Genomic DNA, 21,193 nt, shown 5'->3' on the forward strand with positions numbered 1-21,193 from the left:
AGCTCTGATGCGGCTTTTCACCTGTGTGAATAAACTGATGTGCTGTCAAAGTGCTCTTTTGAATGAATCTCTTCCCACACTGTGAGCACTGATACGGCCTCTCTCCTGTGTGAATGTGCTGGTAAATCTGGAGATGACTCTGTTGCTTAAAACTCTTCCCACAATCTGAGCAGTTAAGGAGTTTCTTTGCCATGTGAATGCGTTGGTGGTGTTTGAGACTACTGGAATGGCCAAAACTTCTCCCACAATCTGAACAGTGATATGACTTCTCTCCTGTGAGAACTGGCTGGTGAGTCTGGAGGTAACTTTTTCGCTTAAATTTCTTCCCAAACTCTAAGCAGTGATGGCATTTCTCTCCTTTGTGAATGCGCTGGTGTCTTCTAAGATTCTTCTGCCCGGGCTTCTTGATGGCACAATATTCTGATACATCGTCACCCCTGAATTCATCAGTCTCTCATATTCCTTAGAGTGGAAGCTTGTGATGTGCTTGTGGAGGCACTGTTGAGATGTATAAGAAAGTGAACAAGAGAAGACTGGTAGCTGGACATCGTCTTTTTCTGAAGGAGTGAAATTAAAGTATTACAAAATAATTGTATAATAGGGGGTTTACGTTTTTAAGCACTCTAAATTATAAGATCAAACAACCAGCACAGATGAGAAGAAGGCATTAGAGATCAATAGAGAGCAATCTAATACTCACGTGTCCACAAACTGGTGTGCATACAGTGTAGGTAGAAAGTGTTACCTGTGAGACAGCAGCAGCAGGAGTATGTGGAGCTTCTCTGCAGGAACATGGTTGGACCTCTGCTGACTCCATTAGAAGGTCATAAATGTTCTACAAAAGGAGCTTTAAATCACACATCAGGATAAAAATGTAAATGAAACATCACATGCTTTAATTAGATAAAATATCCCAATAATATCTATTAAATAAAACTGTAGTAAAGTGTAAAGTAAATCAGTAAATAAATCCAGTTTATAAAATACCCTGTGTTTACGGGTTAACAGCTCCACCAGGGTTACTGAGACCCAATCCCAAATCTCTCCTCTTTCACTAGGTAGTGAACTACACAGGGTGACTACACCAGTCTATCTCTCCCGTCATGTAGTGCACTTCGAAGGGAGGAATGAGGGATTCGGGATTCAGCCACAAACTGTACAACATCTCAGCTGGTTGAATTTACCTCAGGGATTAAAGAGAAACGCAGTCAAATAAACAATAAAAAGATTCTGTTTTAAAATAAATATGATTTATGAAGGATTTTTTTGTCTGAAGATGAATATATCTAAACGAAAATCCAGGTTTGTGACAACATTGATCTGTTCATCTGTGAGTTTAAGGTGGTGATCACGGTAAAGCGCCACCTGCTTGGAGGAGTCTGTTACTCACGTCACATCATACACGGATCTGCTCATTACACGGAGGTTTTCATGTTTCTGAACAGGGTTTGGTCATTTCAGTCAAGTGTGAAACTTTAATGGTGGTTCTGTAAAAATCTAAATCAAATAAACAGTCCCCAATGTTGCAGGGTAAATTCGAGGAAACCATAGAAATTGTCCAAACTCCCAAGCTTGCAGTGCAACCTTACTCAAGAATCTGAACCACAGTCTTTTTAGATATGACTTACAGCATGACCCTTGTAATGTATGTACTATTGGGTATCATAGTTTGTGTGATAAAACTCCTATCTAGTGGTGAATGTCTCCTGCTCGTAGTGAAAAAAGAAGAGGCTTAAAGCAGAAAATAAAAATTCTAATCAGAAAAGACTGTCACAGTCATAGTACCATCATAGTACCATCTTCGACTTGCGATATTTTTGACTTACGATGGGGTCGTTGTAACGTATCACAAGTAGAGGACTACCTGTATATATATATATATATATATATATATATATATATATATATATATATATATATATATATATATATATATGTGTATATATATACATATATATATATATATATATATATATATATATATATATATATATATATGTATATATATATGTGTATATATATATATATATATATATATATATATATATATATATATATATATATATATATATACACAGTACAGACCAAAAGTTTGGACACATCTTCTTATTCAAAGAGTTTTCTTTATTTTCATGACTATGAAAATTGTAGAGTCACACTGAAGGCATCAAGGGCTATTTGACCAGGGGGGAGTGATGGGGTGCTGCGCCAGATGACCTGGCCTCCACAGTCACCGGACCTGAACCCAATCGAGATGGTTTAGGGGTGAGCTGGACCGCAGAGTGAAGGCAAAAGGGCCAACAAGTGCCAAGCATCTCTCGGGGAACTCCTTCAAGACTGTTGGAAGACCATCTCAGGTGACTACCTCTTGAAGCTCAACAAGAGAATGCCAAGAGTGTGCAAAGCAGTAATCAAAGCAAAAGGTGGCTACTTTGAAGAACCTACAATATGACATTTTTCAGTTGTTTCACACTTTTTTGTTATGTACAGTGAGGAAACTAAGTATTTGAACACCCTGCTATTTTGCAAGTTCTCCCACTTAGAAATCATGGAGGGGTCTGAAATTGTCATTGTAGGTGCATGTCCACTGTGAGAGACATAATCTAAAAAAAAAATCCAGAAATCACAATGTATGATTTTTAAACTATTTATTTGTATGATACAGCTGCAAATAAGTATTTGAACACCTGTCTATCAGCTAGAATTCTGACCCTCAAAGACCTGTTAGTCTGCCTTTAAAATGTCCACCTCCACTACATTTATTATCCTAAATAAGATGCAGCTGTTTGAGGTCGTTAGCTACATAAAGACACCTGTCCACCCCATACAATCAGTAAGAATCCAACTACTAACATGGCCAAGACCAAAGAGCTGTCCAAAGACACTAGAGACAAAATTGTACACCTTCACAAGGCTGGAAAGGGCTACGGGAAAATTGCCAAGCAGCTTGGTGAAAAAAGGTCCACTGTTGGAGCAATCATTAGAAAATGGAAGAAGCTAAACATGACTGTCAATCTCCCTCGGACTGGGGCTTCATGCAAGATCTCACCTCATGGGGTCTCAATGATCCTAAGGGAGGTATCAGCCCAGAACTACACGGGAGGAGCTGGTTAATGACCTGAAAAGAGCTGGGACCACCGTTTGCAAGGTTACTGTTGGTAATACACTAAGACGTCATGGTTTGAATCATTCATGGCACGGAAGGTTCCCCTGCTTAAACCAGCACGTGTCCAGGCACGTCTTAAATGCACGTGTCCAGGCACGTCTTTGCCAATGACCATTTGGATGATCCAGAGGAGTCATGGGAGAAAGTCATGTGGTCAGATGAGACCAAAATAGAACTTTTGGGTCATAATTCCACTAAACGTGTTTGGAGGAAGAAGAATGATGAGTACCATCCCAAGAACACCATCCCTACTGTGAAGCATGGGGGTGGTAGCATCATGCTTTGGGGGTGTTTTTCTGCACATGGGACAGGGCGACTGCACTGTATTAAGGAGAGGATGACCGGGGCCATGTATTGCGAGATTTTGGGGAACAACCTCCTTCCCTCAGTTAGAGCACTGAAGATGGGTCGAGGCTGGGTCTTCCAACATGACAATAACCCGAAGCACACAGCCAGGATAACCAAGGAGTGGCTCTGTAAGAAGCATATGAAGGTTCTGGCGTGGCCTAGCCAGTCTCCAGACCTAAACCCAATAGAGAATCTTTGGAGGGAGCTCAAACTCCGTGTTTCTCAGCGACAGGCCAGAAACCTGACTGATCTAGAGAAGATCTGTGTGGAGGAGGTGGCCAAAATCCCTCCTGCAGTGTGTGCAAACCTGGTGAAAAACTACAGGAAACATTTGACCTCTGTAATTGCAAACAAAGGCTCCTGTACCAAATATTAACATTGACTTTCTCAGGTGTTCAAATACTTATTTGCAGCTGTATCATACAAATAAATAGTAAAAAAATCATACATTGTGATTTCTGGATTTTTTTTTTTAGATTATGTCTCTTACAGTGGACATGCACCTACGATGACAATTTCAGACCCTCCATGATTTCTAAGTGGGAGAACTTGCAAAATAGCAGGGTGTTCAAAGACTTATTTTCCTCACTGTATATAATTCCATATATAATTCGACATGTGTTAATTCATAGTTTTGATGCCTTCAGTGTGAATCTACAATTTCATAGTCATGAAAATAAAGAAAACTCTTTGAATGAGAAGGTGTGTCCAAACCTTTGGTCTGTACTGTATATACACACCCACACACATTCCAACAAGGCACAACATAATTCCACAGTCTAATGTTATTTCAGATTATTACCTCATCTCTTTTAAAAGCTGCCTCAGTCACTGCATTAGTACCTCACCACGTTACCGTGTTAAACACATTCATGTCAACTACAACAGTGAGTTTTATCAATAATCTTCCAGAGTATCAACATTAATTAGATATCCGTCTGATCCGACTGGAGCTCGACTGGGCCACTAAAAGTCTTAAATCAACATTCCGTTACACTTTAGATGATGGCGCTCCCCTTAAAACAAAAATCATCAGAGAGAAAAAATAAGCACAATATTACAAAGTTTAATGATCATACGTGCACCTTAAAACAGACCAGTCGGAAATTAGAACGTTAAATCTCTTAGTGCTGCTGATCAGCATATTTCTTCTCCCTCATAGAAAATAACAAGCAGAATCTTAGATTTTTATTCTGTACTGCAGCAACATGAACAGAAATAAAAGCACTGCACTTACATGCACACCATCAATAGGTAGTAAAGATTTCATTATATTTTTTAATAATAAAGTTGAAAACATCAGGAAAGAAATCCAGAGGATTAAAATAAATCCAAACTATTTGATAAATAACCCTGTAGACAGCAGTGTCATTATAACAGACAATCAATTACAAAGTTTTACTCCTAATCAAGAGAATGACTTAATTTCATTAATTTCCGCATCAAAATCATCAACCTGTATTCTCGATCCCTCACCTACAAGTTTCTTCAAACAGATAATTCAAGAGGTAATTAAACCTGCTTTAAAAATAATAAAGAGTGTGTAAAGGACATTTGACTGTGGATGCTTGATAACAACTCAGATAAGACGGAAGTACTTTTACTACGACCACATGCATCTAGAAGTAAACTTTCTGATTCTGTAGCATCTCTGGATGGTGTTTCTGTCTCAGTGTGTACAGCAGTCAAAGACCTTGTTGTGATTATTGACCCGAGTCTTTCCTTTGAGTCTCACGTGAAAAATATCACCAGGATCTCCTTCTTTTACCTTAGAAATATTGCTAAAATTTGAAATATGATGTCATTACTGGATGCAGAAAAACTAGTAGATGTTTTTGTAACATCTAGATTAGACTACTTTAACGCTTTACTGTCTGGGTGTGCGAGTAAGTGCAGAAATAAGCTTCAGTTAGTTCAGAATGAAGCAGCAAGAGTCCTCACTAGATCTAGAAAATATGCGCACATCAGCCCTGTTTTAATCATCTACACAATTACATCTCACACTGATAATAAAATACTACTACTGACGTATAAAGCACTTAACGCTCTCACGCCGCAGTATCTGAGTGAACTTCTGTACCAGTATGATCCTCCACGCCTACTTAGATCAAAAGGTGCAGGCTATTTGTTGGTACCTCAAATAATGAAGACTACAGCAGGGGGCAGATCTTTCTCTTATAAACACCACAATTATGGAAAAGCTTCCAATCAGTGATCGGGACTCAGACACAGTCTCAGTGTTCAAGTCGAGGCTGAACACATTTATTTAGTGGAGTCTTTAGTCAGTAGGTGTTTGTGAGGTAAAGGAGCAGATCTGGAGGGATCATGGATATAGAGTGTTTGGTGAACTGGGATATTTGGATGCTGTCATCTCCTTCTTCTTCCTTATGCATCTCAGGAAGTTTTTCCTTTCACCACAGTCATGACCAGCTTGCTCATAAATAAAAATGAATTAAATTGAACATTATGACCACATGCCTACAGGGGCGATTTTTGGATTTTTTAAATGGGGTGACACAGGGAGGCCCATGAGAAAAGTCATGTGCCCCAACACAAGTGTGACATAAAAATGACACTGCACAAGTGCCTGGACAACACATATCTCTTTTTATAAATAAAACGCATTAAACAGGCAATAATTGTTCTCAACTGCACTGTACTGCATCTGCCAGTCGTTGACATGGTTTTATCTTGAAGAAACCTTGAATGTATTGCTGCTGTGCTTGACTTTGTGTACAGGTGCATCTCAATAAATTAAAATAACATTAAAAAGTTTATTTATTTTAGTAATTAAATACAAAAGTGAAACTCACTATATAGATTAATCACACACACTGATATATTTCAAGTGTTTATTTCTAATAATTAATAAAAAAAAAAATACTTCATAAGACCAATCATAAAAACATTTTGAGTGAATTGTTGGCCTTCTGGAAAGTTTGTTCATTTACTGTATCTGTACTCAATACTTGGTCAGGTCTCCTTTTGCTTTAATTACTGCCTGAATTGGGCATGGCATGGAGGTGATCAGTCTGTGGCACTGCTGAGGTGGTATGGAAGCCCAGGGTTCTTTAACAGTGGCCTTTAGCTCAGTTGCATTTTTTTGGTTTCTTTGTTTTCATTTTTCTCTTTACAATACGCCAGAGATTCTCTATTGCAGGGGTGGGCAATTATTTTATGGAGGGGGCACATGAGAAACCTGAATTGTGTCAGAGGGCCACACCAACGATAAAATTTTAGGGATGCACCGAAATAAAAATTCTTGGCCGAAACCAAAAACCAAAAATGATGAAACCAAAACACCGAAAGAAAATATTATGTCAATTATTAGAACCATTGCATTTATGGCTATGAGTGTGTACTAACCTCACTAAAATCAATGCATTGTAATTCAAAGAATACATCAATCACCAGTGTTTTATTTATATTTATAAATTATTGTTATTTATTTGTTACCATTCATAATATTGACAGACAGACAGCGGTCAATTAGCAGCGGATCTGTTAAAGGAAAATAATTGACCGCCGAACGTTTGGAAGCCCATTCAAGTGAATGGAACGTTCTAATCTACAGCATTAAGAAGAGCCGTGTAATAAATAATATTATATTATAATTATTATTATTTTCGGGACCCACGGGGAATGTTTTAAAGATCAACTCGTCGATCCACTGGAGACCACTGATCTAAGGCAATGAATTCCAGAAGTTTGTGTGTTATGCCTTTTGCCTCGGCACCATCACTGGAAAACTTTCCTGCCTTTTCAAGAATGTCCGCTACAGACGGAGTGCGCATGCTCAGATTCACTTTACTTTTCTGCGCCGCGTTCTTCTCATATTTAGAAGGCAATCGGGATGTTTGGATTCAAGGTGATAAATTCATCCCGACTTGGAGAAACTCTTTGCAGATACACCCCCTCTTGAAATTTCAGCATTGCATGTTTTGCAAATCGCTCTTATCCAGATAACCGTGTGCTGCTGCGCTTTTTTATTGCGTCATTACAATTGTGTTTCTGCCGTGTTGTTTCGGTGATTTAGGTATTTCGGCCGAAGATTTTCGGTGGCCGAATTTTCGGTGCATCCCTGTAATTTATGATTGGCCTCACGCGGGACGGACAAGGACGTACAAAGGGCCGGATGTGGCCTGCGGGCCGTAGTTTGCCCAGGTCGGCTCTATGGGGTTCAGGTCTGGTGAGTTTGCTGGCCAGTCAAGCACACCAACACCATGGTCATTTTACCAACTTTTGGTGCTTTTGGCAGTGTGGGCAGGTGCCAAATCCTGCTGGGAAATTAAAATAGCATCTCCATAAAGTTGGTCAGCAGAGGGAAGCCTGAAGTGCTCTAAAACTTTCTAGTGGACGGCTGTGCTGAGCTTGGACTTGATAAAACACAGTGGACCAACACCAGCAGATCACATGACTCCCCAAACCACCACTGACTGTGCAAACTTTACACTGGACCTCAAGCAGCTTGGATTCTGTGCCTCTTCTCTTCTTCTTCCAGACTGTGGGACCCTGATTTCCACATGAAATGCTAAAATTTCTTTTTCTTTTATCTGAAAAGACGACTTTGACCCACTAAGCAACAGTCCAGTACTTTTTGTCCTTTGCCCAGGTGAGACACCTCTGATGTTGTCTCTGGTTCAGGAGTGGTTCGACACGAGGAATGAGTCAGTTGTAGCCCATGGATACGTCTGTGTGTGGAGGCTCATGAAGCACTGACTTCAGCTGCAGTCCACAGCTGCATCCATTTGTGATTCTCCACAAATTCTTGAATAGGCTTCATTTCACCTTTTTCTACCACATGTTTCCCTTCCATTCAACTTTCCATTAATGTGCTTGGATACAGCAGTCTGTGAACTGCAGCTTCTTTAGCGATGAGCTTTTGTGTCTCACCCCTCCATGTGCAGGGGGTCAATGATCGGGGGGTCAACAACTGTCGAGTCAGCAGTCTTTCCCCATGATTGTGGCGCCTGAACCAGACTGATACACCATTTAAATACTCAGGAAACCTGAGCAGGTGTTTGGAGTTAATGTGCTGATTAGAGTGAGACACCACGAGTCTCCAATATTCAACTTTTTCACAATGTTCTAATTCTGAGATACTGAATTTTGGGTTTTCATTAGCTGTAAGTGAAAATCATCAAAATTAAAATAAATAAACACTTGAAATATATCAGTCTGTGTGTGATTAATCTATATACCAGTTTCACTTTTTGTATTGAATTACTAAAATAAATCAACTTTTTAATGATATTCTAATTTATTGAGATGCACCTGTATGTGTGTATATTATATATATTTGTTTCATTTGATAGGTTTCAGATTATAGACTTGAAAACTCTGTTTCAAATGACCTGGTGAGTTGGAATAGATTTATTGAATAAAACTCTTCCCACACTCTGAAAGGTGATTCTCTCCTGTATGAACGCGTTGGTGCTGTTCGAGATTACTCCTCTGGGCAAAACTCTTCTCACAGTGAAAGCAGTGATATGGTTTCTCTCCAGTGTGAATGCGTTGATGAATCTGAAGATCACTTTGCTGAATAAAACTCTTCCCACACTCTGAACAGTGATAGGGCTTTTCTCCTGTGTGAATGCGTTGGTGTCGTTGGAGACTGCTGTGACGGGCAAAAGTCATTCCACACTGTGAGCACTGATGAGGCTTTTCTTTTGTGTGAGTGACCTGGTGCAATTTGAAATTTGTCTGGCAATTAAAACTCTTCCCACACTGTGAGCACTGATATGGCTTTTCTACTACGTGAACACGCTGGTGTCGTTTGAGACTACTGCGATGGCCAAAACTTTTTCCACACTCTGAACAGTGATATGACTTCTCTCCTGTGTGAACGCGTTGGTGGTGTTTGAGACTACTGGAATGGCCAAAACTCTTCCCACAGTCTGAACAGTGATATGACTTTTCTCCTGTGTGAACTCGCTGGTGAGTCCGGAGGTGACTTTTTCGCTTAAAACTCTTCCCACACTCTGAGCAGTGATGGCGTTTCTCTCCTGTGTGAATGCGCTGGTGTCTTCTAAGATTCTTCTGGCCAGTAAAACTCTTCTCACAATGTGAGCACTGGTAGACATCTTGCTCAATATTGGGGCTTCTTGATGGCACAACACTCTGATACATCGTCTCTCCTGAATTTATAAGTCTCTCAAATTCCTTGGAGTGGCAACTTGTGATGTGCTTGTGGAGGCACTGTTGAGATGTATAAGAAAGTGAACACCAGAAGCAGGTGAAGACTGGTAGCTGGACATTGTCTTTTTCTGGAGGAGAAAAATGAAAGTATTACAATGGAGGGTGTTTGAATTTCTAAGCACTTTAAATTACAAGATCAAACATCCAGCACAGATGAAAATGGTTTGATCTTGTAATTTAAAGCCAAATTCCTTGTAAGCAAAGACTCAGAAGAACATTTCTTTGCCAGCTGAGAAAAGCACAATATGCCAAAGGAGCTCCTGTGCCAATTCTACAGGGCTACCATCAAGTCCATACTATTCAGTCACCAAACAGACAAGTGCAGACTTAAAGGTGTATTAACAAAGACAAAGGCAAATCATTGGTACCAACTGGCCTTCCAATGCTTCAAGTTACCTATAATTCAGCACCCCTGGAGCACACAGAAATAAGGGCCTTTCTCAGGGGCCCCAGGAGTGGCAGCCTGGAGTTACTGGGGCTTGAACCCCTGACCTTCCAATCAGTAACCCAGAGCCTTAACCAGTGAGCAACCACCTCCCTTATAAAGTTGGCTGACAACACAAGATGATGAGAAGGACTACTGGGAGGTGGAAGATAAATCAGCTAATCCATCAATTTGTGTGCTAAAGATGTGGACCAAAGGTTCAAGCAGATAAAACATTCGCCTCACTTTTCTTTACAATGACATATAAAGAAATAAAAAGTATAGAAGTGTAACAGTGTCACTGATACTTAACCCCACTCTGTTTTTGTACAGGGAAAGTCTTCATCTTCAGACTCTTCTTTTTTTACAAGCTTGATATGAAATCCACTCAGTTGGTCTACAGTGTCCACAGAGCCTGATATTTCTCCACCTGAAATTCCACCAAGTACATAAGTCAAGTGAACCTCTGAAGAACAGAAAGAGGAATGCACCATACTGTCTTACAGAGATAGTCTTCATTTTCAGGTTCTTCCTTTTTGACATCATTCTGTTCTTCCACAGGGGTGATGTGTCCCACAGGGTCTGGTGTTGCATCACCTGAAATTTCACCATCTAAATTATAAATCATACAAAACACACCCAAGCTGGAAGTCAGTGATCTGCAGCCGTGTTGCAAGGATAAGCTTTGAATCTATCGTCATCATCATCATCATCATCATGACCAGGATAAGCAGTGACAATGGACTGTGTGTCCTTCTGACTTACAGATGTAGCCTTCATCCTCAGGTTCTTCCTTCTTTATTTGTTTATGTTGGTCCAAATGGTTGATGAGACACATAGAGCATGATGTTCCTCCATCTGTATCTGCAGATGTTTCAGGCTGTGCATCACTACAAGTCTAGGCAGAGTAATAATTAATCAGCACAGAAAATCAAGGCTTAATTCTGGTCATTATGTCTGAGGAAATCTCAAAAGTGATTTTTATGGGATCCTTACATTGTAATAGCAGTTACATGCTGATGCTACACTCAGGCTTTATGGAGTAGCAGATGGTTATGGTTATTTTTAAAATGTCCAAAGAAGTGAAAAAAAGGACACTTTGCATTTATTTATAAGATTCCCTGAAGACACAACTCATGACTGTGAAAAGAACTAAAGCTACCAATAAGATGAAACAAAAACAAGGTCTTTTTATTCACTTTTATTGTCAGCATTTAATATTTCATCACACTGATCACTACAACACATCGATATTCATCATTACTGTAAGAGAACGTCCACGTGACTTTTCACATGGACGTTGAGTCACTGAATGAATCTCCACAAAATAGAGTAAAACATCTTCCCAGAAGTGTGGAGCTCATTATCAGAGTGAATGGAGACTAAATGTGGAGTGAGATGTTGACGAGACACAGAAAACTAATGATCACGTGTCCACAAACTGGTGTGCATACAGTGTAGGTAGAAAGTGTTACCTGTGAGACAGCAGCAGCAGGAGTATGTGGAGCTTCTCTGCAGGAACATGGTTGGACCTCTGCTGACTCCATTAGAAGGTCATAAATGTTCTACAAAAGGAGCTTCAAATCACACATCAGGATGAAAATGTAAATGAATCATCACATGCTTTAATTAGATAAAATATCCTAATAGTATCTATTAAATAAAACTGTAGTAAAGTGTAAAGTAAATCAGTAAATAAATCCAGTTTATAAAATACCCTGTGTTTACGGGTTAACAGCTCCACCAGGGTTACTGAGACCCAATCCCAAATCTCTCCTCTTTCACTAGGTAGTGAACTACACAGGGTGACTACACCACTCTATCTCTCCCGTCATGTAGTGCACTTCGAAGGGAGGAAGGAGGGATTCGGGATTCAGCTACAAACTACAACAGCTCAGCTGGTTGAATTTACCTCAGGGATTAAAGAGAAACGCAGTCAAATAAACAATAAAAAGCTTCTTTTTTAAAATAAACATAATTTATGAAGATTTTATTCCGACTGAAGATGAATATATCTAAAAGAAAATCCTCTCAGAAACGGGGGCAAAAGCCCTGCAGCTCCTCTTCATCTGTTGTGGGTTTAAGGCGGTGTTCACGGTTAAGCGCCACCTGCTGTTGGAGTCTGTTACTCACATCAAGGTTTTCATGTTTCTTAGCAGTGTTTGGTCATTTCAGTCAAGTGTGGAACTTTAATGGTGGTTTTGAGAAGGTCTAAATACAATAACCTGTCCCCATTGTTACAAGTGAAAGCTGAGGAAACAATAGAAATTGTCTAAAATCACAAGCTGCAGTGCAACTTTACTCAGGAATCTGAACCACAGTCCTGTCAGATATGACTTACTGATGAATATAATGAATATATGGATTCTACTTATGCAGGAAATTGATTGCTAAATGACCTCCTGAGCAGTGGTGGATACAGTACATTGTTACGTATTTTTTGGAGTCTAGGGTAGGGAAGTAACATATGGTGTTACATGAAAAATGGAACAGACTACATACAACAAAACAAAAGAATGCAACAAACAGCCAGTGACAATGAACTTGAAATAGCGAATCATGGACGTGGACTCAGTAACTGCCAAAACACAGAACAAAACAAAACAACTTCCTTACCTATGTTCATCCTCACCTGTCCAAAATACTGCGGGTGGCACTCGCCTGTAATCATCACATTACAGTGGCACTTTCTCCTTTATACTTAAGTAAATCAAGCAAACCTGCAGTTTTTCTGATAGACCAGGGGCCTGTTATCTCTGCAACCAAAAGAACCATTTTAATCTCTCCCACCAAATCAAATTAGCTTAGAGCCGCAAAACTTTAAATGAATAGAAAACTATTTGTTGTTTAAAGCAGATGTAATGTAGCTGCTTAGCTGCACTTGCTAGGTGGCAAGAGTGCTGGCAGGGTGGAGTGGGTGGAGAAGAGTGATAGCAGGAGTGATTTGTGATAGAAGAGTATCTGTGAGAGTGAAAGGGAAAGTTTATAGGACTGTGGTGAGACCTGAGATGTTGTATGGATTAGAGACAATGGCATTGAGTAAAAGACAGGAGGTGGAGCTGGAGGTAGCAGAGCTGAAGATGTTGAGATGTTCATTGGGAGTGACGACGATGGACAGGATTAGAAATTAGTTTATTAGAGGGACAGCGCATGTAGGACGTTTTGGAGACAAGGTGAGGGAGGTGAGATTGAGATGGTTTGGACATGTGCAGAGGAGGGACTTGTGCAGTATATCGGTAGAAGAATGCTGAGGATGGAGCCACCAGGAAGGAGAAAAAGAGGTTTATGGATAGGGGACAGGGGGTATGGAGACGGAAGATCTGCCGGGGAGACCCTTACAGGAGCAGCCGGAAGAAAAAAACAAAGAACATATTTTTGTCCCTGGCAAGATGTAGAAATGTCGCATGGCGATCGGAGAGTGGTGTAACACTGCTGACTTTATGCTTTCACGTTTACCAGTGAACTCTTGTTTTGGCTTTTCTTTAAATTTAAATTAAGAATCACTTTGGAAGGTTTTGTCAACATTAAATCTCAGTTCCTGTTCATTTCACAATAAAGAACCCAGCGCTTGATGCCTCATTATTTTCACAGCAAAAAAAAAGGCATAGTTCTAATTTTCTGAACAATTTTACTTTTATTGTTTAATCTGAGAATAGATGCTCTGATATTTTAACATACGATATTTTCTCTGTGTTTTTAACTCCTGATTTGCCACAAAACTAGAACTGTTGTGGAGTTTGGAGACTTTATTCACTGTAGAAAGTTAAATCTGCTCTGCTCAGCTTTCTGCAGCACTAAAATAGCTCTTTTGTGTTCCTCTCTGGCTGAGTAGTGCTCAGCAAATGCTATGTTCTTTGTTTTTCAGAAATGTCAGTCAACGTTTGACTTGATTTTTTGTTGCCCAATTTTTAACCAAATATCAAACCTGCCAGCAGAGCCGTTATAATATATTATATTAAGTTTAATATAGTTTATCTTCTGCATACTTCAATTCAGGCAGTTTTGCAATTATTATTTTTATAGAAGGTTGCAAATTATTTGTAAGGTGTGGGTGTGAAGCATTGTGGTGGGAGACTGGAGCCATGGGGTGACGAGAATTATCATCATGGCAAAACTGCCCTAATTCAAGCATGTAAACATAAATTATATATCAAACTTTAGCAGAAAAACAGATAATTTAAATGGGCGAGTGCGTAGGCACCACCCCAGCTGGTCGTGCCCTAGGTGACCGCCTTGTTAGCCTTTGATTAGGAACCTCAAGACCAGGTAGAAAAAAGGGCCAAGGGCAAAAAAGTAGTGATAGTAGTGTCGGTTACCTCAAACAATAAAATGAGGGTTGTTCCCTTTAAAACACTGTTCACTGTGTAACAAAAAAAAGAAGAAAAATAAATAAATTCAAAACCTGTTTAAAAAAAACATTTATTTACGTGTCAATTTGTCCAGGTTGCAGGGAAACACAGCAGGGGGCTGAAATGAGGCATGTTGCTCCAGAGCCGTCGTTGTAAATCCTTGTGATGGACCATCATACCATTGCCAACATACCACTGTCCAAATATTCAGTGTGCCCCACATTATATTAAAAAACTTGTAATATATGAAATTGGAAATATGCTGCTGAAGAAGGTTGTTTGAGTGAGAAAGCTCAGAAGGATAAGGCAGACTTCTGATTGGAAACGTGTGAGAACAAATCACAGCACAGCAATAAGGCCCTTAACCTTCACCTGCTCAGTTTTTTTTTCCTTTTTTTTTTTTTTACACCCACCAGAAATAACATTATGAGCACCTGCCAAATATTGTGTTGGTCCCTCATTTTCTGCTCAAACACTCCAGACCCATCAACAGCTTGAACTTCTTCAGCAATTTAAGCTACAGGAGCTCTCGTCTGTTGGATCGGACTACACGGCCCAGCCTTTGCTTCCGACATTCATCAATAAACCACGGACGGCCACAACCCTGCCGCCGGTTCACCACTGTTCCTTTCTTGGAGCCCTTTTGATAGATACTGACCACTGTCAATTGTCAAACTCTCTCAAATCCTTACATTTATATCCTTTCCATTTTTCCTGCTTTGAACTTGAAATTTGAGGAAAAATGTTCACTTGCTGCTTTTATCCACCTGTTAACAGGTGCCACAATGAGGAGAATACCAGTGTTATTCACTTCACCACTCAATGTTATTAATGATGTTATGCCTGATCTGTGTGTGTGTGTGTGTGTGTGTACAGTAGTGTAAAAAAAGTGTGGGCCCCCTTCCTGATCCCCAGTGTAAATAACCTGGCGAGTCTGGAGATAGATTTATTGAATAAAACTCTTCCCACACTCTGAAAGGTGATTCTCCCCTTTATGAACGCGTTGGTGTCGTTTGAGATTACTCCGCTGGGCGAAACTCTTCTCACAGTGGACGCAGTGATACGGTTTCTCTCCTGTATGAATGCGTTGGTGAATCTGGAGATCACTTTGATGAAAAAAACTCTTCCCACACTCTGAACAGTGATGGGGCTTTACTCTTGTGTGAATGCGTTGGTGAATCTGGAGATCACTTTGATGAATAAAACTCTTCCCACATTCTGAACAGTGATGGGGCTTCTCTCCTGTGTGAATGCGTTGGTGTCGTTTAAGATTACTCCGCTGGGCGAAACTCTTCTCACAGTGGAAGCAGTGATACGGTTTCTCTCCTGTATGAATGCGTTGGTGCTGTTCGAGATTACTCCTCTGAGCGAAACTTTTCTCACAGTGGAAACAGTGATAGGGTTTCTCTCCTGTGTGAATGCGCTGGTGAGTCTGGAGATCACTTTGATGAATAAAACTCTTCCCACATTCTGAACAGTGATAAGGCTTTACTCCTGTGTGAATGCGTTGGTGAATCTGGAGATAACTTTGTTGCATAAAACTTTTCCCACACTCTGAACAGTGATAACGTCTCTCTCCTGTGTGAACACGTTGGTGTCGTTGGAGACTGCTGTCATGGGCAAAAGTTTTCCCACACTGTGAGCACTGATAAGGTTTTTCTCCAGTGTGAGTGACCTGGTGCATTTTTAAATTTCTCTGGCAATCAAAACCCTTCCCACACTGGGAGCACTGAAACAGCTTATCTACTACGTGAACTTGTTTGTGCCGTTTGAAAATATTGCGTTGGCCAAAAGATTTTCCACAGTCTGAGCAGTGATATGGTTTCTCTCCAGTGTGAATGCGTTGGTGAGCCTTGAGATGGCTTTTCCGAATAAAACTCTTCCCACACTCTGAACAGGGAAAGGGCTTTTCTCCTGTGTGAATGTGTTGGTGTTGTCGGAGACTGCTGTGATATACAAAAGTTTTCCCACACTGTGAGCAGTGATGAGGCTTTTCTCCAGTGTGAGTAACCTGGTGAGCCTGGAGCTCTCTTTGATGATTAAAACTCTTCCCACACTCTAAACAGTGATAGGGCTTCTCTCCTGTGTGATTGCGTTGGTGTTGTCGGAGACTGCTGTGATATACAAAGGTTTTCCCACACTGTGAGCAGTGATGAGGCTTTTCTCCAGTGTGAGTAAATCGGTGAGCTTGGAGCTCTCTTTGATGAATAAAACTCTTCCCACACTCTGAACAGTGATAGGGCCTCTCTCCTGTGTGAATGCGTTGGTGTTGTTTGAGAATACTTTGTTGGACAAAACATTTTCCACACTGTGAGCACTGATACGGCTTCTCTCCTGTGTGAATGCGCTGGTGAGTCTGGAGCTGACTTTTTCGCTTAAATTTCTTTCCACACTCTGAGCAGTGATGGAGTTTCTTTAGTGAGTGAAGGCGTTGGTGGTATTTCAGATTACTGGGATGGCCAAAAGTTTTCCCACAGTCTGAACAGTGATGGCTCTTCTCTCCAGTATGAATGCGCTGGTGTATGATGAGATTCTTCTGGCCAGTAAAACTCTTCTCACAATGTGAGAACTGGTAGATATCTTGCTCAACATTGGGGCTTCTTGATGGCACAAAATTCTGATATATTGTCTCTCCTGAATTTATCAATCTCTCATATTCCTTGGAGTGGCAGCTTGTGATGTGCTTGTGGAGGCACTGTTGAGATGTATAAGAAAGTGAACACCAGAAGCAGGAGAAGACTGGTAGCTGGGCATTGTCTTTTTCTGGAGAAGTGAAATAAAAGGTATTACAATAGAGGGTCTATGCACTCTAAATTACAAGATCAAACATCAAGCACAAATGAAAAGAAGGCATTAAAGCAGAAAACAGAAAAAACAGGTGGCCAATGGTCCCATTCACTCCTAGCATTAACATGTGTCGTGCTTAATCAGATTATAAATGGTGAAGGCCAGGTACAGGACCAAATGTCTCTTGAAAATAGAAACACATTGACAAAATAGTTCAGAACAGATAAAATACTATTTGAGAAGCTGAAACAGATTCTCCAAAAGTCCTGCAACTCTTTACCAAAGACAAAAGCACCGTGTAGCACCCCATGTCCATAGGAACCCATGCGTGAATCCTCTCTGAACCTCCTTCACCAAAGATTCTGCCAGTTCTTTAAGCCAAACCCAACAACCTTCATCTCCTGAGACCTCAGCGGTGTATGCTCACCTCTCTGCTCTTCTCCTTTTACAGGAATAACTTTTGTTAAGCAATGGTTCAAGATCCAAAAAAGCTGTTGACCACTCAGTCTCTGGTCTCATTCAGGACAATAATGTGTGGACCAAGTCTCCCTCTAGTGCAATCAAAACCACCTGCAGTTTAACAACAGCAAGACCGTTGAGAATGGACATTAAAAAAGACAGTGGTTCTCTGCCTGCTCTAATGATCCAAGGTTGCACTGTGTTCGGCACTGGTTCTTTCAAATTCCTTGTGGACAAGGCCTCAGAAGAACATTTCTTTGCCAGCTGAGAAAAGCACAATTTGCCCATGAAGCTCCTGTGCGAATTCTACAGGGCTACCATCAAGTCCATACAATACAGTCACCAACCAGACAAGTGCAGACTTTAATGCGTATTAACGAAGACAAAGGCACCAACCAGCCTTCCAAGTTACCTATACTTCAGCACCCCTGGAGCATACAGGAATGAGGGCCTTTCTCAGGGGCCCCAAGAGAGGCAGCCTGGAGTTACTGGGGCTCACTAACCAGACTTCCACTAACCAGGGCACATCATCAGTACCAACCTGCCCTCCAATGCTCCAAGCCCTAACAGCAATGGCTATAATGTGGGGCTCACCACAGAGAACATCAGTGAGTACAAGGCTGCATTCCACAACCCATGCAAAGCAGTAAAGGAGGTGAAGCAAACTTGAGTCTGAGATCCTGACACCCAGGACTTACTGAAATTTCCATGACTCCAAGCAAAATGAAAGAGCAGACATCCTCAGCATTGGAAGCTCCCCTGGGATTGTGCCCTCAGCCCCCTGCTGTACTCACTATAAATTTATTAATATGTGGCCACTACTACTTAAACACCATTGGGGTCAGAGTGCATGGTCCGCTATAATTCAGCACCCCTGGAGCACACAGGAATAAGGGCCTTGCTCAGGGGCCCCAAGAGTGGCAGCCTGAAGTTACCAGGGCTTGGACCCCTGAACTTCCAATCAGTAACCCAGAGCCTTAACTACTGACCAACCACCTCCCTTATCAAGTTTGCTGACAACACAAGATGATGAGAAGGCCTACTGGGAGGTGGAAGATAAATCAGCTAATCCATCAATTTGTGTGATGAAGATTTAAACCAATGGTTCAAGCAGATAAAACATTCGCCTCACTTATCTTTACAATGACATATAAAGAAATAAAAAGTATAGAAGTGTAACAGTGTCACTGATACTTAACCCCACTCTGTTTTTGTACAGGGAAAGTCTCCATCTTCAGACTCTTCTTTTTTTACAAGCTTGATATGAAATCCTCTCAGTTGGTCTACAGTGTCCACAGAGCCTGATGTTTCTCCACCTGAAATTCCACCAAATACATTTAAAGTCAAGTAAACCTCTGAAGAACAGAAAGAGGAATGCACCATACTGTCTTACAGAGATAGTCTTCATTTTTAGGTTCTTCCTTTTTGGCATAATTATGTTCTTCCACAGGGGTGATGTGTCCCACAGGGTTTGGTGCTGCTTCACCTGAAATTTCACCATCTAAATTTAAAATCATACAAAACACACCAAAGCTGGAAGTCAGTGATTTGAAGCCATGTTGCCAGGATAAGCTTTGAATCCACCATCATCATGACCAGGATAAGCAGTGACAATGGACTGTATGTCCTTCTGACTTACAGATGTAGCCTTCATCCTCAGGTTCTTCCTTCTTTATTTGTTTATGTTGGTCCAAATGGTTGATGAGACACATAGAGCATGATGTTCCTCCATCTGTATCTGTTGAGGTTTCAGGCTGTGCATCACTACAAGCCTAGGCAGAGTAATAATTAATCAGCACAGAAAATCAAGGCTTAATTCTGGTCATTGTGTCTGAGGAAATCTCAAAAGTGATTTTTATGGGATCCTTACATTGTAATAGCAGTTACATGCTGATGCTACACTCAGGCTTTATGGAGTAGCAGATGGTTATGGTTATTTTTAAAATGTCCAAAAAAGTAAACAAAGACACTTTGCATTTATTTATGATTCCCTGAAGACACAACTCATGACTGTGAGAAGAAGTGAAGCTACCAATAAGATGAAACAAAAACAAATTTTTTTTTATACACTTTTAATGTCAGCATTCAATATTTCATCACACTGATCACTACAACACATCGATATTCATCATTACTGTAAGAGAACATCCATCAGAGTTTCACTGAGGCTTGAATCCCAGACCCTCATGTTCTACAAACTGATCTAGCCAGTCACTTCATTTAGAAATAAAGAAGGTCATAATTGTTTAGATCTTTAGGAACATTTACACAGAATAAAAATCAACTCTGTAAAAACGTATTGGGACACAGTATTGACTTTTACAGACATATGTGGATCTTCTCCAGACTGTTACAACAAAGTTGGAGGCACACAATAGTTTAGGATTTCTTTAGTTGCAGTAGCATGAAATTAGGAGACCCAAACCTGTTTCAGCATGACAACAAAAAAAGCTGGTTTTGTGAACAAAGCCAGCTACAAGAAGATCTGCTTTCCATGGGTTGGAGTGGAAAATCTCCTGCTATAGAGCTCCAACCATATTGAACACCTTTGGGATGAATGTGAACACTGACTGCACCCCAGGAACCTCCTCACCTTCTCACCTACATCAGTACCTGACTTTACTAACACCCTTGTAGCTGAATGAATTACCACAAAATCTAGTAAAACATCTTCCCAGAAGTGTGGAGCTCATTATCAGAGTGAATGGAGACGAAATGTGGAGTGAGATGTTGAAGAGACACGTGTTGAAGAGACACATTAGCAATCTAATGATCACGTGTCCACAAACTGGTGTGCATACAGTGTAGGTAGAAAGTGTTACCTGTGAAACAGCAGCAGCAGGAGTATGTGGAGCTTCTCTGCAGGAACATGGTTGGACCTCTGCTGACTCCATTAGAAGGTCATAAATGTTCTACAAAAGGAGCTTCAAATCACACATCAGGATGACAATGTGAATGAATCATCACATGCTTTAATTAGATAAAATATCCTAATAGTATCTATTAAATAAAACTGTAGTAAGGTGTAAAGTAAATCAGTAAATAAATCCAGTTTATAAAATACCCTGTGTTTACGGGTTAGCAGCTCCACCAGGGTTACTGAGACCCAATCCCAAATCTCTCCTCTTTCACTAGGTAGTGAACTACACAGGGTGACTACACCACTCTATCTCTCCCTAATGTAGTGCACTTCGAAGGGAACAGGAAAACATTCAGGATTCAGCCTCTAACTGTTATCAGAACAGCTCAGCTGGTTGAATTTATCTCAGGGATTAAAGAGAAACGCAGTCAAATAAACACAATAAAAACCATCTGGTTTTATGTAAATATGTTTTATGAAGGATTTTTCGGCTGAAGATGATTATACCTAAAAGAAAAACCTCTTAGAAATGGGGGAAAAGTCCTGCAGCTCCTCTTCATTTGTTGTGGTTTTAAAGTAGTATTTGTTGTAAAGCGCCACCT

The 21,193-nt window shown here is 40.5% G+C and overlaps 3 protein-coding genes across 7 annotated transcripts in view; 1 reads left to right on the forward strand and 2 right to left on the reverse strand.

Moving 5' to 3' along the window:
• LOC310737887 (NLR family CARD domain-containing protein 3-like) overlaps positions 1 to 21,193 on the forward strand; it is a 135,579-nt gene that overhangs the window by 32,721 nt on the left and 81,665 nt on the right. The gene's annotated exons all lie outside the window — the stretch shown is intronic.
• On the reverse strand, positions 746 to 21,169 carry LOC310737891 (uncharacterized protein). Of its 2 annotated transcripts, none has more exons than XM_083562633.1 (7): positions 20,796 to 21,169; positions 20,554 to 20,643; positions 19,371 to 19,503; positions 19,125 to 19,232; positions 18,931 to 19,047; positions 14,564 to 17,248; positions 746 to 847 (listed from the first exon to the last, which is right to left on the reverse strand). In XM_083562633.1, the coding sequence occupies exons 2-6, from the start codon at positions 20,623 to 20,625 to the stop codon at positions 15,432 to 15,434; spliced, it is 2,247 nt and encodes a 748-aa protein (XP_083418759.1). In that variant the 5' UTR covers positions 20,626 to 20,643; positions 20,796 to 21,169; the 3' UTR covers positions 746 to 847; positions 14,564 to 15,431. The 2 variants fall into 2 exon arrangements, with proteins under 2 accessions (XP_083418759.1, XP_083418758.1); XM_083562632.1 differs by having other exon boundaries at positions 20,554 to 20,655.
• On the reverse strand, positions 4,688 to 12,463 carry LOC310737926 (uncharacterized protein). 4 transcript variants are annotated; one of them, XM_083562700.1, is made up of 7 exons: positions 12,049 to 12,463; positions 11,612 to 11,701; positions 10,902 to 11,034; positions 10,641 to 10,748; positions 10,450 to 10,566; positions 7,685 to 9,780; positions 4,688 to 6,665 (listed from the first exon to the last, which is right to left on the reverse strand). In XM_083562700.1, exons 2-6 carry the CDS (start codon positions 11,681 to 11,683, stop codon positions 8,888 to 8,890), a joined length of 1,323 nt encoding a protein of 440 aa, XP_083418826.1. In that variant the 5' UTR covers positions 11,684 to 11,701; positions 12,049 to 12,463; the 3' UTR covers positions 4,688 to 6,665; positions 7,685 to 8,887. The 4 variants fall into 4 exon arrangements, with proteins under 4 accessions (XP_083418826.1, XP_083418824.1, XP_083418825.1 ...); XM_083562698.1 differs by having other exon boundaries at positions 11,612 to 11,713; XM_083562699.1 differs by having other exon boundaries at positions 11,854 to 12,463.

Source organism: Silurus aristotelis (assembly GCF_946808225.1).
Source record: "Silurus aristotelis genome assembly, chromosome: 15".
Lineage (NCBI taxonomy): Eukaryota > Metazoa > Chordata > Actinopteri > Siluriformes > Siluridae > Silurus > Silurus aristotelis.

What these genes read in the sequence shown, in the direction of transcription:
- LOC310737926 (XM_083562700.1), bottom strand. Translation starts at nt 11,683, where the DNA reads ATGGAGTCAGCAGAGGTCCAACCATGTTCCTGCAGAGAAGCTCCACAT. An exon ending in TGAAAATGAAGACTATCTCT is followed by an intron (nt 10,567 to 10,640) that starts GTAAGACAGTAT and finishes GTGGAATTTCAG; the next exon opens with GTGGAGAAATATCAGGCTCT. An exon ending in CTGTACAAAAACAGAGTGGG is followed by an intron (nt 9,781 to 10,449) that starts GTTAAGTATCAG and finishes TTTCTCCTCCAG; the next exon opens with AAAAAGACAATGTCCAGCTA.
- LOC310737891 (XM_083562633.1), bottom strand. Translation starts at nt 20,625, where the DNA reads ATGGAGTCAGCAGAGGTCCAACCATGTTCCTGCAGAGAAGCTCCACAT. An exon ending in TGAGGATGAAGGCTACATCT is followed by an intron (nt 19,233 to 19,370) that starts GTAAGTCAGAAG and finishes TTTTAAATTTAG; the next exon opens with ATGGTGAAATTTCAGGTGAA. An exon ending in CTGTACAAAAACAGAGTGGG is followed by an intron (nt 17,249 to 18,930) that starts GTTAAGTATCAG and finishes TCACTTCTCCAG; the next exon opens with AAAAAGACAATGCCCAGCTA.